The sequence below is a fragment of the Rhinatrema bivittatum genome, chromosome 15 (genome assembly GCF_901001135.1).
Source record: "Rhinatrema bivittatum chromosome 15, aRhiBiv1.1, whole genome shotgun sequence".
Taxonomy (NCBI): domain Eukaryota; kingdom Metazoa; phylum Chordata; class Amphibia; order Gymnophiona; family Rhinatrematidae; genus Rhinatrema; species Rhinatrema bivittatum.
Window position 1 is genome coordinate 77,397,924 of NC_042629.1, and position 21,183 is coordinate 77,419,106.

General features: G+C 48.0%; 2 protein-coding genes and 1 long non-coding RNA gene across 7 annotated transcripts in view; 2 read left to right on the forward strand and 1 right to left on the reverse strand.

Moving 5' to 3' along the window:
- The first annotated feature begins 262 nt into the window (after positions 1–262).
- Positions 263–7,150, forward strand: H6PD (hexose-6-phosphate dehydrogenase/glucose 1-dehydrogenase). Its single transcript, XM_029578729.1, has 5 exons — positions 263–670; positions 1,648–2,296; positions 3,175–3,292; positions 4,270–4,539; positions 4,721–7,150. Exons 2-5 carry the CDS (start codon positions 1,670–1,672, stop codon positions 6,079–6,081), a joined length of 2,376 nt encoding a protein of 791 aa, XP_029434589.1. The 5' UTR covers positions 263–670; positions 1,648–1,669; the 3' UTR covers positions 6,082–7,150.
- Positions 7,151–10,923: 3,773 nt separating this feature from the next.
- Positions 10,924–19,708, forward strand: SPSB1 (splA/ryanodine receptor domain and SOCS box containing 1). 3 transcript variants are annotated; one of them, XM_029579206.1, is made up of 3 exons: positions 10,924–11,034; positions 14,780–15,579; positions 18,352–19,708. In XM_029579206.1, the coding sequence occupies exons 2-3, from the start codon at positions 14,886–14,888 to the stop codon at positions 18,477–18,479; spliced, it is 822 nt and encodes a 273-aa protein (XP_029435066.1). In that variant the 5' UTR covers positions 10,924–11,034; positions 14,780–14,885; the 3' UTR covers positions 18,480–19,708. The 3 variants fall into 3 exon arrangements, with proteins under 3 accessions (XP_029435066.1, XP_029435065.1, XP_029435064.1); XM_029579205.1 differs by having other exon boundaries at positions 10,927–11,074; positions 14,778–15,579; XM_029579204.1 differs by having other exon boundaries at positions 10,934–11,131.
- The window catches only part of LOC115077053, an 88,458-nt gene continuing 84,667 nt past the window's right edge, over positions 17,393–21,183 (reverse strand). For all 3 annotated transcript variants that reach the window (XR_003852944.1, XR_003852943.1, XR_003852945.1), the window contains exon 5: positions 17,393–17,544. This is a non-coding gene — a long non-coding RNA (uncharacterized LOC115077053). The remainder of the gene's footprint in view (positions 17,545–21,183) is intronic.

Consider the following 21,183-nt stretch of genomic DNA (forward strand, 5'->3'; position numbering starts at 1 on the left):
GGAGGGAGCGAAAGGGAAGGATAGTGCTGGGCGGGCAGGAGAGGGAAGAAGAATGCAGGCATCGGGGGGGGGGGGGGGGGAATGGTTGGTTCAGTCCCGGCCGATTTTCTGCCCTCATGTTCTTTTGTGAAGGGAAGGAGTCAGGACAGAGAACACGCGTACGCGTGCGCACCCCGCGCCCCCTCCACTTACTCTGCTTCCGCCCCGCAGCCGTGCCACGTGACGGAAGAGGCGGCGCTTGGAGCCAATCGGGAGCGCGGATAGGTAAGGGGGCGTGGCGGAGGCTGCAGATCTCCTCTGGCTGGCAGCCCTTACCTTGCTTGTTGCAATGTGTTTGATGTGTCCGTGGAAATTGACTGTGAAAGTTATCCGGTTAAATAACACTCGTGTGACCATGAACTCCAAAGCCTGGGGCGGTTCTAAGGGAGAAGGGCAGCGGCTGCTGCTGCTTCTTTGCAAGGGCCCTAACAGATACAGAAGGCGATCCGGGGAGCTAGGCTTCCGGCCTTAGATCCAGAGAGCTGGGTTTTGGGTGCGCTCGCAGCTTTCAGGATTTCCTGTCCGCATTGTGGTTTGCTGCTCCTCCCCCTGGGATCTTGTTCCTGTTCTGAGCTGTGCTGGCCTGGGACACCTGTTACAACGTTTGCTGGGCTGTCTTCCTCTCCCTCTTGTAAGTTAATTTTCATTTCTGGGTGTGTCTCATGATGGAAGAGTATATGTCACAAATTTGGACCTCAAGACAAGTACGTCTGGTAATAGAGTGGACCCCCAGGAGAAAAGGGTTCACCATGGGGAGCTCCGTATGCAGAAGGAATGAGTTTGTGCTTCTGTGTAGAACATAGGACCTAATGTAATACAACGTGAACACACGTGCACTGAACTTGAGGGCACATTTTCTTTACTCAAGCACGAAAAAAAAAATAGTTAACTCTTAATACAATAAATGAATCCAGAGTTTTAAAAAAAAAAGCACATGAACCTAAAAATGTGTACAAAAAAATGAACGCCCATAAATCACATTTAATGTGCAGAAATCATGCTTTGTGCCCCAAATCATGTTTTATAACGAGGGTAGGGGTAGGCAACTGCAGTTCTCAAGTGCCACAAACATCTGGTTTTCAGTATATCTACAAGGACTATGCACAAGATATTTGCATACATCTCATGTATACCTCAACATCAAACCCCTTTGCAGTACTCAAGGACTGACGTTGCCTACCCCTGTTTTATAACTCGTGGTTTCTGCACGCAGCTTTGTAAAGAGCCTCCCAGTGATGCTTCTAGCAGAGTTCATGAATAGCAGTTGGCGTTTCAGACACTCCCCCCATCATTTGTAAATAACTTCAGACATTTTATGAAATGCTTGACAGATGGGTGAGAGCTGGAATGTAGATTTAGTTCTTTTTGCTGGGAATAGGAATGCTGGGGCCCTCCCTTTGCCAGGAAGAAAGATAATCCATGTTTGGAGAGTTTGCGCAAACTCTGGTCTGTGTAATGATTTATAGAGGGAGGCTCTGAGCGCCCTCCTCTTCAGAGGAAGCTTGAGAGGGATCCTATGCATTCTTTACCCTTGCTCTAGCAGTTGGTGAGTTGTAGCAGTGTTCAGCTCTGCTTGGTGTCATCTTCCTTGTTCCTTTCCTCCTCTAGTGCCTTCACAAGATCCCTCAGGATGCCCGCAGGACTTCTTAAAATCATTTCTTTCCTTGCAATCTTGCCATCACTGGTAGAGGGATCCCGAGGCCACGTTTCTGTAGTTTTACTTGGTGCCACTGGAGATTTGGCAAAAAAGTACTTGTGGCAGGGTCTGTTTGAGCTCTACGTGGATCACTCAGATGAGGCCCACAGCTTCAGCTTCCATGGAGCTGCACTGACCCCAGCAGAGCAGGGGCAGAATTTAATGGCTGAGGTGCTGAAAAGGCTGAGCTGCCCCCTGGCCATCTCCTCAGACAGATGTGCCCTGCTGAAGGACCAGTTCCTGAAGTCCACTCGCTACCTGCAGCTGAAGACGGTTGAGAATTACTCGTCTCTGAGCCAGGACATTGAGAACTCCCTCAGAGAGGCAGGACTGCAAGAAGTTGGCCGACTCTTCTACCTGTCTGTGCCAGCCTTTGCCTATGTGGACATTGCCCGCCATATTAATAGCAGCTGCAGGCCAAAGCCAGGAGCCTGGTTACGGGTGGTACTGGAGAAACCATTTGGGCACGACTACGAGTCAGCTCAGCAACTAGCCAAGGAGCTGCAAGCTTTCTTCCTGGAGGAGGAGATGTACCGGGTGGACCACTACCTGGGCAAGCAGGTAAGTGCCAGCTTTCTGATACAATAGGAAGTTTAATCCTCCTGCTTTGCCACAGGTCAGAATGTCCCCCCATGGAGCTGAGTGCTAAGGTGTTTACGCCCCTGCCCTCATGGGACAAAGTTCTCAATCTCAGCTAAGAAGGGACAGCAGATCTTTAACTAGAATTGATCTCTCTTTCAAAACCTGCAGTGGAGGAGTTGTATGGCAAGCTGGCCGAGGAGCTTAAAGGCTTCTCTTTAACTTGCCACTTCTGTTCCCTCAGTCTGACCTGGAGAAAATCCCTGCTGTATGGGAGAGAGCAGTGGGAGGCGCATGGCGCATGGTTTTACTGCTTGTCATGGCACTTGGGTGAACAAAGAAAAGAAAAATGTCCTGGTGTCTTTGTGTTGGGTAGAAGTTTGATTCTCTGGCCTCCGTGTGTTTGCAGGCTCTTGTGTGTCTGCTTTCTCCTGCAGCCCATTCAGATAGTGCCGTAACTGTCAGGCACTGCAGGAATATTAAGGGGGCAGTTAGAATCCCAGTGCTGGTGGAGTTTCACTTAAAAGAGCTCCTGTTTGCTGGAAGGAGATGAGAGATTATGATTATATGCAAATCTGCCTGAATGGTGCAAGCAGAAGAGGATACCTGGCTGTCACTCCTGCGGATTTCACTAGGGAAGGCATGGGATGCACGGACCTTGAAACACAGCTAAGCTTTGTCTGCCGGGGTGCTGGGGATCTCTAGTGAGCAGATTGCAGCCCCTGCAGCTGCTTTTCACGATGGAGCCTCATTGCTTGGGTGGACTCTGGCCTGGATTCGGAGCTGCTCCATGGGCACCCTGCAAAGTTTGCGCTTCTGTCACAGGGCTTTGCTGTTTTGCTTTCTTCCTTTCTTTGCAGGTTGTGGCAGAGATCTTGCCTTTTCGACTGCAAAACCGACAGTTTTTGGACCCTATTTGGAACCGGCACCATATTGAGAGAGTAGAAATAGTTCTGAAGGAGACATTGGATGCTAAAGGTCAGAGATTACTTTGGTGGGGTCAACTATAGCTAATCTCAAGTTTACTTTTGGACAGGTGCCCACCCCGCAAGCAGGGCATCAAATCCCCTCTCTCTTCAGAGCAGGGTGGAGACGCATTGCTGGCGCAGCCTGTGTGAGGGAAGCTGGCACTGCTGCAGCCTGAACTGTACCTTTCCTGTGCTGGGCAGTGTGTGTGAGAGGAAAGCTGGCACTGGATCTGTCCTGTGCTGGGCCAGTGTGGGTGTGAGGGAAGCTGGCACTGTATCTATCCTGTGGTGGGCAGTGTGTGTGTGTGTGTGAGAGGGAAGCTTGCACTATATCTATTCTATGGTGGGCCAGTGTGGGGGTGAGGGAAGCTGGCACTGTATCTATCCTGTGGTGGGCAGTGTGTGTGTGTGTGTGTGTGAGGGAAGCTTGCACTGTATCTATCCTGTGGTGGGCAGTGTGTGTGTGTGTGAGAGGGAAGCTTGCACTATATCTATTCTATGGTGGGCCAGTGTGGGGGTGAGGGAAGCTGGCACTGTATCTGTCATGTGGTGGGGCCAGTGTGGGTGTGTGAGAAGTTTGCACTGCTGCTATGTTTCTTTTGCCTTTTCTATGGTGACTCTGAAGTCTTTTGCTTCTGCAGAAGACAGTGTCCATTGAATACCATGTTGAGGCTTCTGATTAATTAAGGGAGTTGTGACATTTCTGGCAAAGAACTGAATATTCCCTGAAATCCTCTACCTCTTTAAGTTTTGTCATCCCTCTTGGAGTTCATTGAGTGATGGATGGTGGGGTTAGGCGCACAGCTGCATAGCCAGTGATCTGACTGCCCGGGCTCATGGCTGGATGGTGGCCTGGTGTCCGGGCTCTTGGATGAATCAGTAGTGACCTTTCTTCCTAGGGATAGATGGCTGACATTGTGGGATGTACTTCTTCCATAACACTGAAGGGTTGATGAAATGAGAAGCTGTTTCTCTGCTGCTCTCCAGGTCGTACCAGCTTTTATGAGCAGTACGGTGTTATCCGGGATGTCATCCAGAATCACCTGACCGAGATCCTCACATACATTGCAATGGAGCTCCCCAGTAATGCCAGCAACTCCGGAGAGGTTCTGGAAAATAAACTTGCGCTGCTGAAGTCCCTGCGCACTCTGGAGAAAACAAGTGCTGTGCTTGGCCAGTACCAGGTGTATAGTGAGCAGGTGAGGGCGGAGCGCCAGCAGGGGGAGAATCACGTCAGCACCACTCCGACTTTTGCAGGTGAGTTACCGGCGTCCCTTATCTTCTGCGCCGATGGGCCATGGAGCCAAGCTCTGTGCCTGTTCTTTCTTGGTGGGGATAGAGGTCGGACCACTCATTATCCCCCCTCTTCTGCTCTGGGGGGATATAGCAGACATAGCTCACAGCAGATTAAGTGCCTTCTCCTGCCTCTCTTTTCCAGGTGTGCTGGTCCTTGTGGATAATCTGCGCTGGGAGGGCGTGCCCTTTCTTCTCACATCGGGGAAGGCATTGGACGAAAGGGTGAGTTACGCACGCGTCCTCTTCAAGCAGCAAGCTTTCTGTGCCCAGCGTGAGTCTCAGAGGGACGCCAGGAGCAGCCAGTGTGAGCCCAGGCAAATCATCTTCCATATTGGCTATGGAGGACTTCAGTTTCCTGCCATTATGGTCAGCCAGAACTTATTCAAGCCTGGCCTTCCAGAAGGGAGCTGGCAGAAGGTAATGGATCACCCATCTCAGCACCTGTATGGGCAGCCTTTGTCTGCATACTCTGTGTACCGTCCACTGGAGGAGAAGGATGCCTACGCCACCCTCATAACCAATATCTACCAGGGCAGGCATGATGCCTTCATCACCACCCAAAACCTGATGGCATCTTGGCGCTTCTGGACGCCACTGCTGGACAGCTTAGCCCTAGAGGTGCCCCGACTCTACCCTGGTGGTACAGAGACCCAAAACCTTCTGGACTTTGTCATCACAGGACGCGAGGTGTCATTTGCCCTGGAGCAGCCTATGCAGTTCATAGCCACTGAGCAGCACAGCCAGGCAGATCATTTTAAGTCTGTGAAGTCTGTCTTTCGGGGAAGCCAGCAGGTGACTGCGTGGTCTGAGGCACTGGTGGCCAGACTATCAGAGGACATTGAAAGGGCAGCGGAGCAGGCCGTGAAGCATTCAGGTGTGTTCCACCTTGCCCTGTCCGGTGGGTCCAGCCCCACAGTCTTACTGCAGAGGCTGGCCACACACCATTACACCTTTCCCTGGAAGCACACTCACCTGTGGATGGTGGACGAGCGCTGTGTGCCGCTGACCGATCGTGAGTCGAACTTCAATAGCCTGCACGAGAACTTGCTGCAACACATAAGGGTCCCGTACCTGCACATCCACCCCATGCCAGTGCACACGAACCAACGGCTGTGTGTGGAGGAGGATCGTGGCACAGAATCCTATGCCAAGGAGATTTCCCTGCTGGTGAAAAATGCCAGCTTTGATCTGATCCTGCTGGGCGTGGGCACCGATGGCCACACGGCATCCATCTTTCCTCGCATGCAGGAGACCATGGAAGGAGAGCAGTTAGTGGTTTTAACAGAGAGTCCTGTGAAACCGCACCAGAGAATGAGCTTCAGCCTTCACCTCATCAACAAGGCCCAGAAGGTCGCTGTCCTGGTGATTGGAAAGAGGAAGAATGATATCCTCACACTGATTAGCAGAGTGGAGCAGGAACCCCAGAAGTGGCCCATTACAGGCGTGAACCCTGGCACTGGGAAGCTGCTCTGGTACATAGACTATGAAGCTTTGTTTCGCTGATCCAGAACTGATTTCCACCTTTGAGTTTCTGAGAGCACAGGCTTTGCTATTTCTGTAGCAAACGGTGATGAAACATTTCAGAGGGGTGGCCATGTAAGTCTGTAGCAGCAAAAGCAACCAGGAGGCTGGTGGCATCTTATGGAGGCCTGAGCTTCATCAGATGCATGAGGCTGGGTTACTCTAAGGTACCAGCAGTTTCCTTGTCGTTTTTGCTGTAGCTCAGGAACACACGTAAAGGCTGTTTCTACCATGCTGGAAAGCATTTATTGTTATGATGAGTGGTGGGGATAGTTCAGCTTTCTGTTTATGAAGAAAAAGATTTCCAGTATGTGAGAATTTAAACTGCACTGTAGAGAACTCTTTTTCCAAGGGGAGGAGAAAGTTCCTTTTTCCTAGCACTGTTCGTTTTTCATACTGATAAGTGATAACTACAAGTTGCACTCAGACCTCAGGGCTTTAATTTTCATGCCTGCTTGTTTGACTTTTGCCTGATGAAAGGAGTCACACTCTCCAAGGCTCTGAGTCACTAAGGCTTTGCTCCCATCCTGTCTGGGAGTTTTAAACTTCTGCTAATTCAACCCCTTTGTGTCTATGGGGAAAAGCTTGTGACTCGGGCTCTAAGTTAGTCCAAGCAAAAGGTCTTGCCTACCCCTTCTCTGCTGGCCTTTCTTTCTAAGGGGCCCCTATGCAATAAAGTGTGCCCAGGATATGCGTGGTTGGGCATGCTCCTCACTAATACCCGATACGGTAAGGAGATTAGCGCATCCAAAATGCAGGCCCAAACCAGCGAGTAGCTGAAAGCAGCCATAATCTGTAAATTGCATGTAGATTTGATTTATATTCCGTTGTTCGCACTTTTTTCAGCACTTCAAAGTGGATTGCATTCAGGTACTGTTGGTATTTCCCTATCCCCAAATAGATAAGGCTATTAGCTATTACCCCTAATACAAAAAATCCCTGTGTGCCCGAGGAACACCTTTTAATGTGGCAAATTTAACTTCAGCGCTGGAGGTGACATTAAGTCAATGCACGAGTCAAGGGCTCATGAGAAATAAAAGAAAATATGGTCCTCTGTGGTTTCTCCTACTTAGTATTGTTGTGGTGTTTAAAAATAAAAGGTATAATGTAATGGCTTAAATTCTGAGCACACCCCTTACACTCAACATACACGCACAGTAGCAAAGGGGCAAAATTGTCCTGAAGTGCATAAAACGGATGCGCCCGATGTATTTCAGTGCTAGGGATGCATGGTTCTTCTCTAGTGTGTGCTTTTTTTATGCAGTACCTCAGTTACATTTTGCATCAGGCGCCCATGGGATGCGTGTTAAGTGCATCTTATTGCATTGGCCTGTAAATGAGCCTGAATGAAATTCTCAAGAAGTCCTGATGTTTGACTCTAGATGGCGCTCTTCCCCCAGATTGCATCTTTACTCCCTGCTCAGGCATTTGCCCTAGGATTAGATCCCATCTGTGCAGGACTGACAGAATAACGCCTTGGCCAGAAAGAGATTTCACAGTAGATTGCTAGTATATCTGATGGTGAAGCCAGCCAATATTTCTTCCCCAGTGTTCTGAATAATTTTAAATTTAGTGAACTTTTAAAAAAAATTCTGGAAATCAGAAATTATCTGCCCAATCAAACGGGCCGATTCAGTAAAGTCCGCGGGAGAGCAGGCAAACGCCCACTCTCCCGGCACGCGCGATTCAGTATTTAAATTAGGTCCGGCGGTAGATCCGGGTAAAAGGAGGCGCTAGGGACACTAGCGCGTCCCTAGCGCCTCCTTTTGGCCCGGAGCGGCCGCTGTCAGCGGGTTTGTCAGCCGACGCTCAATTTTGCCGGCGTCGGTTCTCGAGCCCGCTGACAGCCACGGACTCGGAAACCGGATGCCGGCAAAATTGAGCGTCCGGTTTTCCACCCGACAGCCGCGGGCCGACTTCAAATTTTTTTTTTAAACTTTTTTTTACTCTTCGGGACCTCAGACTTAATATCGCCATGAGTCGGAGGGTGCACAGAAAAGCAGTTTTTACTGCTTTTCTGTGCACTTTCCCGGTGCCCGAAGAAATTAGCGCCGACCTTTGGGTCAGCGCTAATTTCTGAAAGTAAAATGTGGGGCTTGGCTGCACATTTTACTTTCTGTATCCCACGCGCATACCTAATAGCGCCCTCAACATGCATTTGCATGTTGAGGGCGCTATTAGGTTCGGCGGGTTGGACGCGCGTTTTCGGCCCCTTACTGAATAAGGAGTAAGGGAAAACGTGAGTCCAAGAGCAGGCTAGAAAGAGATTTCACAGTAGATTGCAGTGAGCTGTTGGGTTTGTCCAGCCTTTGAAATGAAGAAACCATTGAAGACCTGGCTCTGTTAAACAGAACTGGGCTCAGCACCGGGTGTAGTTCCGGCTCTGCCATGAGGTCCTGCACATCCTGAAACTGCTGCTTGGACATCATCTTTGCAGTGATCTTTACCAGTTGCCTACACCCTTTCCCTAATTTTTTTGACCTGGAAGTTGCTGTCTGATTTTTTTTTGGACTTCTAGCTCAACTGGGCTTGGATCTGGTGCTATGAACTTCCTTTAAAGCTACCCAGGGATTTTTTCCTGTGTTCTATCTCCTCCCAATTTACTTTAGTTCAGCCTTTACTCAGCTGGGGGCCATGCATTAAGTCTTCTGAATTGGGCCCCAAGGATTACCATTGCATGATGACTCCCGGAAGTCCTGTCCTGCCACAGGGCCCATCCACTTTAGGATCCCTTCTTTTCTCTCAGAGAATACTAAAATCTGCTCTGTATTCATGCGCATCATTATTAATTTAATATAAAATGTACAGCAATGTATAATTCTATGGGCTTGTGTTGAAGGAGGAAAGTAGTTCATATAGATCAGTCCTCACACTGTCTACAGCTGGGCAGTTACATCCAGCACAAAGAACATTTCCTACTAACCTCCATCCAGTTATAGTAAAGTGAAAAATACATTTTTACTGACCCTCATAAGGTGATTGGAGCAAATCCCTGCACCAGCAAGAGGTAAAACTAAGCAGGGCAGGACCTGTTCTCCCCTTATGGCTGGGCCTGGGAACTCCCATAAGAGCAGATTTATTGTAATGAATTAGTTATTCAGACATCTTACCTCACCTTCCTGAAAAATCATCAGAGCTTGGCATTTTAGCCTGACCTTCCTCTACACTTTCTTGATCATTAATCCCACAGCTTTGGCCACCGCTGGGCGAATCCTATAACTTTGCACTATGGTACATATGTGAAAAGATAAGCACCAGTCTTCCTATTCTGAATATCCAACCCATCAAACAGACCTTTATTATTCACTACAGATCTGTTATTTCCATCTTAGATACTTACTTACAAGCTACCTCAGATCTTAAGTGTATCTGATGGACGGATGAAATAGGCCATAATGGTCTTTTTCTGCCATCAGGTTTCTCTCTTTCTTATTTTGGTGATGTTCATTGCAATTATACATTTTGATTGTAATTTGTACTGAAAGGTGATTGTAAGCCAGCTTGAGTCTAGCTAAGGAAAAGGCAGAATACGAATAAAATAAATATGCTTGTCTGTAGTTAAGTTCAAAGCAGAATTCATTCAACCACATAAAAATACAAAACATTTTACATAAAGCGAAAACCAAAACTAACAAGTTCAAACTACGTAAGAAACTGATGCCAAAATACATCTAAAATACTTATCTCCAAAGCATAGTGATTATAACAATAAAACCCATTACAAATAAATGCATTCCAGAAAAACTATCCTCAAACTGTAGCTATTTTCTTACCTTTGGTGCTTCTCCCTGCTTCATGAAGGCCTGAGCCTGTAATTGTTTGTCTCCCTAGCAGGAGAGTTGCCCTTAATCTTATTCTTGAGGAGAGCTCTTTACGTTTGAGCGATCTGCAGTTAACTGTTGTCCTCCTAACTTGCAATAGATTTTTGTTTTCATTTAATAAAAGATTTGCTATCCAGTGGAGTCTGTGTCTTTCACTGTCTTCCTTTTAGCATCCTGTTACAAAGAGCAGATCATCACAGATGTAGTTTGCCAGAGCTAGGAGAAAGGGACAAACCTTCCTGCCTACTTTCATTTGTAGTCCGGTGCAATGGTGATAAGTCTCTGCCCTAAAGAGTATAGTCTAAAAGGGCACCTGAAGTAATGGGAGATCAAGTGAGTTGCCCAAGGTCATGAGGCCTATCAGTGGAAGAAGTGGAATTTGAACTCAGCTCTAAACACTAGGCCACTCCTCCTAATGTACCCCATGAATTAAGAACTGTGTGTGTGTGTGTGTGTGTGGGGGGGGGGGGGGGGTTTATCTGAAAGTGAACTTTAGGCGTGAAGTTTTAGTGATGATGTAATAGAATTAGAATACAGAAGAAAATAAGAGAATATGAACACTAATTGGAGAGGCTAATATCATCTCATGCAAGGAATGGGAGTTTCAGCAGAGGCAGGGTCATAACAGCTGCCAAAGGCCTTCATCCTTTTTTCCAAAACTAAACAGCTGGATTCGGCCACTAAGGGTCCCTCACTTTGGAGTTAGGCAGCACTGGTTTGCCTTCCCCCTTTGCAGGTGAAGGTTTTTGGAAGGCTGGAAGCACTGGCTGTAGGTAACCTGAAAGTATTTGCACAATTACCCACCCACGTGTAGACAGTCCCTCCAATTGTGCACGCGCATCCTAGCAGCTGTGGTTTGGGTGAATTCAGCGGCTAATTTTGAAATGCTGCAATTTCCGTCTGTATTGGCTGTTGTACAATTACTGCCGCGCGCAGCTTCCCGCAGGTCCTGGGACAGGCTCCGCCCCCTGCTCCGGATTGGCTCCTCGGGCTATTTAACTAGCACGTGAGGGTGCAGTGCCGGCGGCGCACGTGATACGGGGGCGTGGTCGGGAAGGCCGCGCGCTCTTCAGGGCTCCCGCGGGGCGGCGCACGGGGGACTGGGGCCCCCTCGGTGAGTCGGAGGCGGGCGGCGTTCGGTTTCTGTTCCACTGTAGTGAGCGGTGTCGGGGGGTCAGCGGAACCGGTCGGACCTCTCAGCCCTTTCGGAGGTCAGTGTGAGGGCCCCGGAGTGCCCGAGAGCTGCAAAGCAGGCGCTCCGTCCCCTGCAGGAAGTCATGGAGACGGGAGCCTCACTGTCCCCCCTTTGCAGGGTTAATTAGGGTGAGAACCCTGCCGCTTCCCCCCCCCCCCCCCCCGGGATGCCAGTCCTGCCCTCAGTGGCATCAGACCCACCCTTCCTGCTCTCCTCCCCCTTGAGATAGTGATGGCAAGATACCCAGGCTTGCGATGGTGGGGGCTGCCTGTGCTCTGGTCACTGATGGGCTCGGTTTTGTGCATCGAGCAAGGAGTTTTGTGCACATGTCTTAGGCTTCTTCGTGTAAATCTCCGTGCAGAAAGGTGCCTTTGCTTTAGTTCTGTCTTCTTAATGCTGGAAATGCAGGTCCTGTACACACAAGACATTTTATGTGGGTTTTGTGTGCACAACCTATGAGTACATGATGTATGCTACTGTCATGTTGCGTGCGTTGTTTGCGTGCACCTAAAGCTTGATTTGCATGCATTAAACCTACTTTATCTACTCCTCATTTGCATTCATTTTTAGATTTGTGCTTTTTTTTTCTTCAAACTCCGAATGCATTTGTATGCTATTAGCTTACTATAGCAGGAGTTAACATTTTTTGTGTTAAGAAAATAAGTGCTGAAATCAATTCATGTGTTTTACTCCCTTGTTGTTAGCTTGATTTGGCTGCTCTCCACCCCTCCATTAGCAGGTTCCTTCCCGGAGATCTCTGTCCATGAGATTAGAAGATGCTATTTGCCCTACTTGTGTAAACAGATGGACAGCCCTACTACAGACCTCCATCTTGAAACATTAACTCAGCAGCCTTGACTGATTCTGTATTATTTATCAGAAGCTTGTTGATAAGATACTGCAGAATGGGGAATCTGTAGAGGTCATCTGGTGTATCATTGCTACACTCCACTGAGCAAACACTGATAATATTATCCTACCTTGCACAAATGTGTAATATGCATTGCAGTGTGACTATCAGACATTACTTCTGCCTTAAAGCTTCTGCTGTTCCAGAACTGACTGACCCCACCCCAGTTCTGACAGTGCACCTGCTCTGGCACCTCTTGCTATTCTAGTACTGAGATGCCTGCCTGCATACAGTGCTGCTATATGGTTATGCTAAATACTAAGTTAGTGGGTGGCCCTTCTTTCAAACTCTGCTGGAATCTGCCTGTACATTTTCAGCATGTAGCTTTCTCTCTTAGGTTTAGCAGACTAGAACAGGCAATGGGCTTTTGGGTGTAATTTTGCATGGTTTTCTATGCTACATAAGATATGCCATACTGGGTCAGATCAAGGGACCATCAAACCCAGTATCCTATATTTCCATCAGTGGCCAATCCAAGTCGCAAGTACCTAAACATTAGATAAATCACAAACTACTATTGCTTATTAATTACCATCATCGCAGTTCCTCTAGGAACTTATCCAAACCTTTTTTAAACCCAGTTAACACTAACTTCTTTAACCACATCCTCTGGCAATGAATTCCAGAGCTTAACTATGCGCTGAGTGGAAAAGAATTTTCTTTGATTTGTTCTAAATGAGCTACTTTCTAACTTCATGGAGTGCCCCCTGGCCCTTCTATTATCTGCTAGTCTCACAAGTGTATGTATTAATGCATTTAGTGTGGGGAAAAACATGTGCAAAAACCCACATCAGGTTTAGCATGAATGCATGTAAAAGAGGCAATTATCTATTGTGCAATGTCTGAAGCTGTGCTAGCAGGGAGAGCAGTTAGTGTAGGTTTTTTTTTAGCGCCTCTGTCAGGGTAGAAGTTAAGTTAAAGCACCTAGCTGGAGACCATTTCACGTCATTGCTGACAGTGTGGTTGTGAGTCTGTGCAGCTCAGGTGTAATCATGGATTATCTTCATTTTTTTGTGGTGCTATGGTACATTTTGTGGGGCAGCCAAACAGTGGTAGAAGGAGAGAGAGGGCTGAGAAGGCAGTTTCTTGCTGAGGAAGAGAGGAGGGGTCCAAAAGAAGCAGGTCGCCTGTCTCGAGCGGCTTGTGGAAGAGCTCGCAGGCAGCGGCCATTCCGTTTGAAGATAACTCTGCTGAGGATGCTGGAGACTGATGCGGTGGTTCCCCCTGCTTCTTGGCTTTGCACACTACTCCAGTGCCCAGGTCATTACTGCTATTAGTAAATCCTGCGTACTGTGCTAATTGGGATGTATTGGCAGAATGGCGCATGGAGACCCTTTTCCACCTTCATTGTGCTCTAGGCATTGATGGGGTCTCCTTTCCCAGGAAGTTGGTGGGGACAAGTCCTGCAGCAAGCACTGATCTGAGTTAGCTTTTGTCCTGTGAGTGAAGCCCAAGGACCCTTCCCGGGGTGTCTGCTAACTAATAAGGGACATCAGCCCTGTTTCTGTGGATGAAGATCAGAGCTTGCTGTCATTACAGATTGCTCAGTCTCTGGTAAATGTGCCAGCAGGTCAGTGTCCTCCGTTCCTGGGGTGAGCCAAGGCCTCATTTTTCCAGATCTATCAATAAGGAGCTCTTTCCGATAATGTGGGTTGGGAGTTCAGGGTTTAAAGGGTGACTTTCAGCTACACACACATTTTTAACAGCATTTAATTGGTGGTGTAATTCTGTTCTAGGTTACAGCCATTGCAGGATACATTATTGCTGTCGGAGCCAGGGTGGTGTAGCCTGGCGGGATTTGTATGTGATAGATTTAATCCTCTAAGGGAGGGAGAAACGGTTTATATACCTACATTCCCTATAGAGAGAAAGTTGTGTACCCTGTATCTGCTATCTGACTAGAGGCAAGTGCAAATGAAACAAACCTTCCATGCATGAGTTACTAAAAACTGAAATCCCACACAGTTTATGGTGGAACAACTGCATAGTTTAAGCATGCTAATCTACTGTTGTGAATCTGACTCCAGCCTCTCCCCTGGCTGTTGCCAGTGAGTCCCAGCACACCTGTTCCTTCACCCTTCTCTGCCCTAGCTGAGGGGGTATGGTCAGTTGTATAAATGAGTTTAGGGCGACCTTAGTGCCTCCTTGCTAACGCGACCCTGCCATTACCGGCGTTTTGCCGGTTATGAACACTGACACCAATAAACTTGGTGTTGGTTTTCATAACTGCAGTCAGCCACTTGTGAAAACGGATGCTGAGTTTATCGGCGTCTGTTTTCATAATGCAGCCGGCCAGTTATGAAAACAGATGCCGCGCATACCGGCATCGGTCTTCAATGCGGCCAGCTGAGTTTTGTGTTTTTTAAACTTTTAAAAGTACAGAAAAATGCTCAGCTATTAATGCCTGCTCCAGGCAGGTGGTAACAGCTGAGTGATAAATGTGCATCTGAGACACACATTGATCTTTTTGCATTGGGAGTGAATGAATAATAGCCTCATTTACAAGCATTTGCATGTGATGAGCGCTATCCCATTCACTCCGTGTCAGACGTGCGTTAAATAGGCGCTAATTCCCCTATTGCATTAGGGGGTGGATCAGCGCCTATTTAACCCGTGTCCGATTGCGGGTTATACAGTGCATCGGCCCCTAAGTTGTGTGCAGCAGCTCTCATGCCATAGAAATTTGCTTACAGGAGATTGGCCATACAAGGTTTTGGGCTAATATTTAACTTGCTTTGTCTTTCTTTCCATTAGGCAGCCCTGACCTGTACACATCCCGAGGGGTCTACCCAATAACGGCAGGATTCCTGCCTACGGAGAGGACTGGGTGGAGCAGCAAGGCAAGACATTACAGCAGAACATGGGCCAGAAGGTCCCGGGTGGAATAAAGACAGTGGATATGAGGGACCCTGCGTACCGGCCGCTTAAGCAGGAGCTGCAGGGGCTGGATTATTGCAAGCCGCCACGCCTGGATCTCATACTGGACATGCCAGCTGCCTCCCAGGAGGTGCAGCTGCAGCACTCATGGAACAACTATGACCGTTCGCTCAATGTCTTTGTGAAGGACGACAACCAGCTCATCTTCCACCGGCACCCTGTGGCGCAAAGTACAGATGCCATCCGCGGCAGGGTGGGCTTCACGTGTGGCCTGCATGTCTGGGAGATCACGTGGGTGATGCGGCAGCGGGGCACCCATGCGGTGGTGGGCGTGGCCACAGCAGAGGCCCCGTTGCATTCTGTGGGATATACTACGCTGATTGGGAATAATAGTGAGTCCTGGGGCTGGGACCTGGGCCGCAACAGACTGTACCACGACAGCAAGAACCTGCCTAGCAGAACCTACCCTGCGTTCCTGGAGCTGAATGAAACCTTCATCGTGCCGGACTCCTTCCTGGTGGTGCTGGACATGGATGAGGGGACACTGAGTTACGTCGTGGACGGGCAGTACATGGGCGTGGCCTTTCATGGACTGAAGGGGAAGAAATTGTACCCTATAGTGAGTGCGGTGTGGGGTCACTGTGAGATCCAGATGAGGTACCTGAATGGGCTTGACCGTAAGTAGCTCTTCTGCTTGATGGCGGGGCGGTTTACTGTCTACTAAAAGCAAGTCACTTAAACAGAATTTAACAAACTTATTGCTCACTTGCCCATTTACTGCTTGCTTTAAACCAAAGCAATGTCTACATCACAGCAGCACTCAAAATAACAGATTCGGAGATGGCTGCTTAGCTATTCTATCCACACTGCATGATATTTATGTATTTATTAATACTTGTATCCTGCCTATTGCAAAACAATTGTACTAGGTGGGTTACAACATCACAAAATACAGTAAATGATTAAACTACAATAAGGTTTGATGTATGCAAGCTATCGATGAGAACTTACTTATTCCAAGTTAAGTCTGCTTAAATAAATAAGCTTTTTATTCTAAAAATCAATTGCACACACATTCTCTGGCAAAGAGTGCCCGAGCTTAGGTCCCATCATGGAAAAGCTTCTCCCTTCTTATATCACTGGACCACAAAGAATGAGCAGGGATCTAAATTTCAAAAGATTTACTAAATAAGATGGCAGCGCTCTGAAAACTAAAATAATCAAAATTAATCCCAAATTTCACTGGTAACCAATGCAAATCTTGCCGATGGAGAGAGATGTACTTCTGCTGCCAGCAACCCTCAACCAGGCATACTGCGGCCTTCAGTGTCCTGGCTGCCGGCTGTATCGCTCCTTGAGCCAGCTCTTGGGTTCGTTTCCTCTTTCTTCCAAGTCGACGTGCAGGCACGTTTCCCCCAATGCCCAGCAACTCTTTGGGTTCTGCCACCCTGGCTTGTAATTGGTCCTGGTATACATGGGGGCCCTCCCTAGCTCTGTGCTACACTAAGACTCTTGTGTGGTTCCCCCTTCACCTCTCCAAGCTGTAAACGTCTTGTTGCACTGTTCTTGTCTGCAGAAAGCTGATAGTACATATATTTTCCTAAATGTGTGTAAATAAAAGCTTATTCTGGGCATTGATTTCTGCCCTGAATACAGTAAGACTGTGCGTTCAGGGAAATGGAGAAGCGATAATGGACCCCATAACCCATCCAGTCTCTGCCCGTTTCTTCCCTCTTGTAATACTGCAGACTTGTCTTGATCTCTGCCTTTCCTGTGCCATCCTCACAACTGCAGCCCTCATCCCATGCTTTTACAGTATTGCTGTTGTCCCCTGGTCCTCTTGGGGATCAGTAAATACCGGGAGTAAAATCCCATTCCCTGCTGCCGCAGAGGAACTAGCTTAATCGCCCTGGCCTATATGACAACAGTATTTCCTGATGGGAAGGCTAACCCCAAAAGTGGCACAGGGGAGCATCCCTGGGTGCACTGAAGAAGTTTAAACGATATCCTCTGCGAATGATAGAAAGGACACATCGGTCCAAACTGATCATTAGCCAGCAATCCAGAAAGAATCGTAGACCGCCTCCTACTGGAGGGGCCGGCACCAAGGCCATAGTGACTGGACTTGTGCTCCCTCTCTCTGTCACAACCCCTTAGCGGGGCTCGGCTGAGGCGCTGGCTGCGGCCTCTAGAGGCATGGGAGAGTAATATTTCCTCTGGCGGTAAAAGGACCTATGAGCCCCTTGCCTTGATGATCTTCTGGCAGGGGAGGGGGCTCTGAGGTACTGGTTGAAAGATGCTGGAGGGTCTCTTGATGATCCTTTAGGTGAGCCACACAGAGAGAGAGAGATATTTGTACACTAGATATATGTGAACACTCATGTGATAAGATGCTCAAATGGTACTAGAGTACATTTTTTAATTTTTCAAAAACCCTTATTCTCACATTTTTAAACAGAAAACAATAAAACAAAGTTGGTCACAGGCATGTTTACTTTATTTGTACACTGTTTGCGCACAAACACTTAAAATGTGATATCGGGCTTAAATTACTTTGTAGTGTTACCCTCACACTCTTCTGTTCAGGTTTAGGAGGCAGAGCCGCAGGGGTGTCCTACTCAAGCCCCTCCCCTCCAGGCAGCCTGCAGGAAAGAGAAGAAGAGTGGGTGAGCCTGAGGCACACAGAGAAGAAAAGAGCTACTCTGCTCTCTAATCCAGGCCTTCCCCCCCCATGAAGCAGAGCAGAGCAAAGAACAGACACAAAAAGGGTTTGAATTAGCACAAGTTTGAAAGTTGTGAGCAGAAGTGCCAATCGTCAAGGCTTCGACCCTGGCCTTCATGAATGGCACTACTGCTCACAACTTTCAAACTTACGCTAATTCAACTCTTTGTGGGTCCATTACCAAGGGTTTAATTTCTGGCAGAGCAATCCAGAACAGTGTTCTGCCACCTTTTTTTTCTGAGACCTGAGAAAGCAGTGTATGTCTGTTTTGGCTCAGCTGAGGAAGCGTTGATGGGCTCCCCTCCCCTTCCCAGCCCTTGGAGGAAGTGATGGAGTTGCTCACCCTGAGACAAGGGCAGCCACGTGGCTTTCATCCAGGGGTGCGCGCGCGCGTGTGTGTGTGTGTGTGTGTGGGTTCACACCTGACTCTGCTCCTACCTCTGTGCACAGATGAAAGCTGAGCCTGGCCCCGCCCATCTCAAACCTTCCACACTTCCTGTCTATGAATCAAGCTGTGCACGTGTGTGTGTATGAGGTGCATGGGAGGAAGGCAGGCTGTCTCAGTTCTGGAATAGTGGATGCTGGAGGGCAGGAGCATTAATTGTTTAGAGTTATGTGCACAGATCACCTAACTGAAGCTGGTAGCATTGGGGTTCTGTTTATAGAGTACAGTCTTGCAGCTCTCTTGCTATTGTTTTTATGCTAAAGCTTCTTTCATTTCTTGCAGCGGAGCCTTTACCCCTCATGGATCTGTGCCGGCAATCTGTGCGGCGGACGTTGGGCAGAGACAGACTGAGTGACATCCATGCCCTTCCTCTGCCAGCTTCCCTGAAAGGTTATCTTCTGTACCAGTGACACTCGCAGGAGACTGTTCTGAGCCACCCCGCATCCCACATGTCATGGGGCTAGGATACCTACAGAATGCTCTGCTCTCGCTCTCTATCAGACCAGGCCCTTTGACCATTTATGTTCACATGCGTTGTGCAATTTTGCATGACCTTTGGTGGATGAGATCCTTGCCAGAACTGGGTTTAATTGCTCCTTCATTGCCTCTGGGGCAGCTTAATTGACCCAAGAATGTTTTGGGGCTGTGGCTGAGTCTCTCGCCATCTCCCATTGATAACGTATTTGTCGGTAGAGTTTTCTGGTAAACCTTTGGTTCGTTGGGCGCTGTGAATCTTTACTCCAGCTAAAGGCACAGGTTGAGCTGCATGGAGATGTGAGAAATCATGATGCTGGCTGGGACAGCTTTGTGGACAGGAGAATCTGGAGACCCTGAATTAACCCTTTCATCTGCTCCACTGTCCCACTACCTTTCTGCTCCTTATTTATTCCGAGTCCATACATTTTGTGTCTCTGCATGTCCTCCTCTTATCCTCTGTGTTATGACATTAATTGATGGGGTATTTGTCTGAGCAGCTTTTAATTGCTGGATGTGCCTGCCAGCCTCGATTCCTTGTAAATGTTGGTGCAATCTGAATACCCTGCTGGGAAGGGCTGGATTTCTTAGGAGGAGAAGGGCAAGTTTACCTGCCGCCAGGCTATGGAGCGAAGGGAACATGAGCTGTGCCAGGGACTTCACCCTTCCTATTGCCTGTGCTGCATGAGTTTTGGGCTGTTACGGTTACTGTGCTGTGTCCTCTCCTGTCAGACACTGTGGATGATGTTTTTATGAGCAGTCATTCAGGTGTTAATTTACAGATTCATGATTGATTTAAGCAGCTGCTATAGGGGCACCTAGGTTTGTTTTCAAAGCTCCATATGGTGGCAAAATTGGGCAAGGGACAGAAATGTCTTTTCTTAGCAGGAGGCTGTAGCACATTCTGCAGTTTGTGCTGTTTTCCATTTTAGTTGGGATATTTGAGAATTGCACAAGAGATGTTTTGAACTTTGCACAGAGAATTTTTTAGTTTTTGTTGCCTTGAAAGTGCAGTCTTCCACCTATCTAGGAAAATGACCACATTTTAACTGCTCGTAAACCTGTACCTCTCTCTTCATTGCTTGTAAAGTTTTAAAAGTCACTTTTCTATTTTAATGCTGTAGATAATTTTACTTGACAAACAATTAAAGTTTATTCTATCTTGGATAGTGTTCAGGATTTTTTTTTATCATCGGGGGCTTGGGGAAAGGGAGAGGGTCAGCCCCTGGATACAGAAGGGCACTAAATGTTTGTAGTATGGTGGTAGAGAAGGGGCTTTCAGAGCTGTCCCGTCTGCCACATCTGCTTCTCTTATGCCGCAGCCCCAGGTAACCTCTGGCTTTCTCTTCACCACTTTACTTCAGAGATCTTCTGTGCTTATCCAGGTTTTCTATATTTTGCCTGCAGTGGTCAGCAACACTGCGTTATAAGGAAGGAGGAGAAGCATCGTCACAGGGTCCTGGTGAGAGTGGGGCATGTGGGACTCAGTACCAGGGGGTAAATGGGGACAGTAATTCATACTCTGCAGACACCCAAACCCTTTCCAATGCTATTAATTGCATCAGTAGCATGGGATCTTCTTGGTGTCTGGGTAATTGCCAGGTTCTTGTGGCCTGGTTTTGGCCTCTTTTGGAAACAAGATGCTGGGCTTGATGGACCCTTGGTCTGACCCAGCATGGCAATTTCTTATGTTCTTATGGTCCTCGCCTATTGTACTGGAACCTAAACCGGATAGTAGTATCCGGTTCTGTATTGACGTCTGGAAGGTCAATGAGGCTTCGAAGCTGGATTCATACCCGATGCCCCGCGTGGATGAACTCATTGAATGCTTGGGAACTGCCCAGTTCATCTTCACACTTGATTTGACAAAGGGATACTGGCAAGTTCCCCTGGCGCCAACTGCGAAGGAGAAGATGGCTTTCTCAACACCGGAAGGACACTTCCAGTTTATGGTCCTGCCATTTGGACTTCATGGGGCTCCAGCTACCTTCCAGCACTTGGTAGACCGCTTGCTACGCCCACATCAGAGTTATGCAGCGGCCTATCTTGACGACATCGTCATTTACAGTGGAGACTGGGAGACACACTTAAGGCAATTACAGGCAGTACTTACAAGTCTACGAACGGCTAGACTGACAGCCAACCCCAAGAAATGTAAATTAGGGGGTCAAGAAGTACAATATCTGGGATACTCTCTTGGGAGAGGAAAAGTCCACCCACAGGTGCGGAAAATAGAAGCAATTACCCGAGTCCCGGTCCATAGACAAAGAGTAAGGTGAGAGCCTTTTTAGGTCTCATCGGTTACTATCGATGGTTCATACCAAAAGGTTCAGAAAAAGCGGAACCCCTCACATGCCTATTACAAAAGAGAGCACCAGAGAAGGTTAGATGGCCTGCAGAGGCGGAGGAAGCTTTCCAGGGTTTAAAGAAAGACATATGCTCAGAATCTGTTCTGCTAAGTCCGGACTTTACTAAGCCCTTTATAGTACAGACAGATACATCAGAGGTGGGGCTAGGAGCCGTCCTCATACAAGAGAAAGAGGACGAAGAACACCCAGTAGCCTTCATTAGCAGGAAGCTACTACCTCGAGAGACGCTACTCAATGATAGAGAAAGAGGCCTTAGCTGTCAAATGGGCCT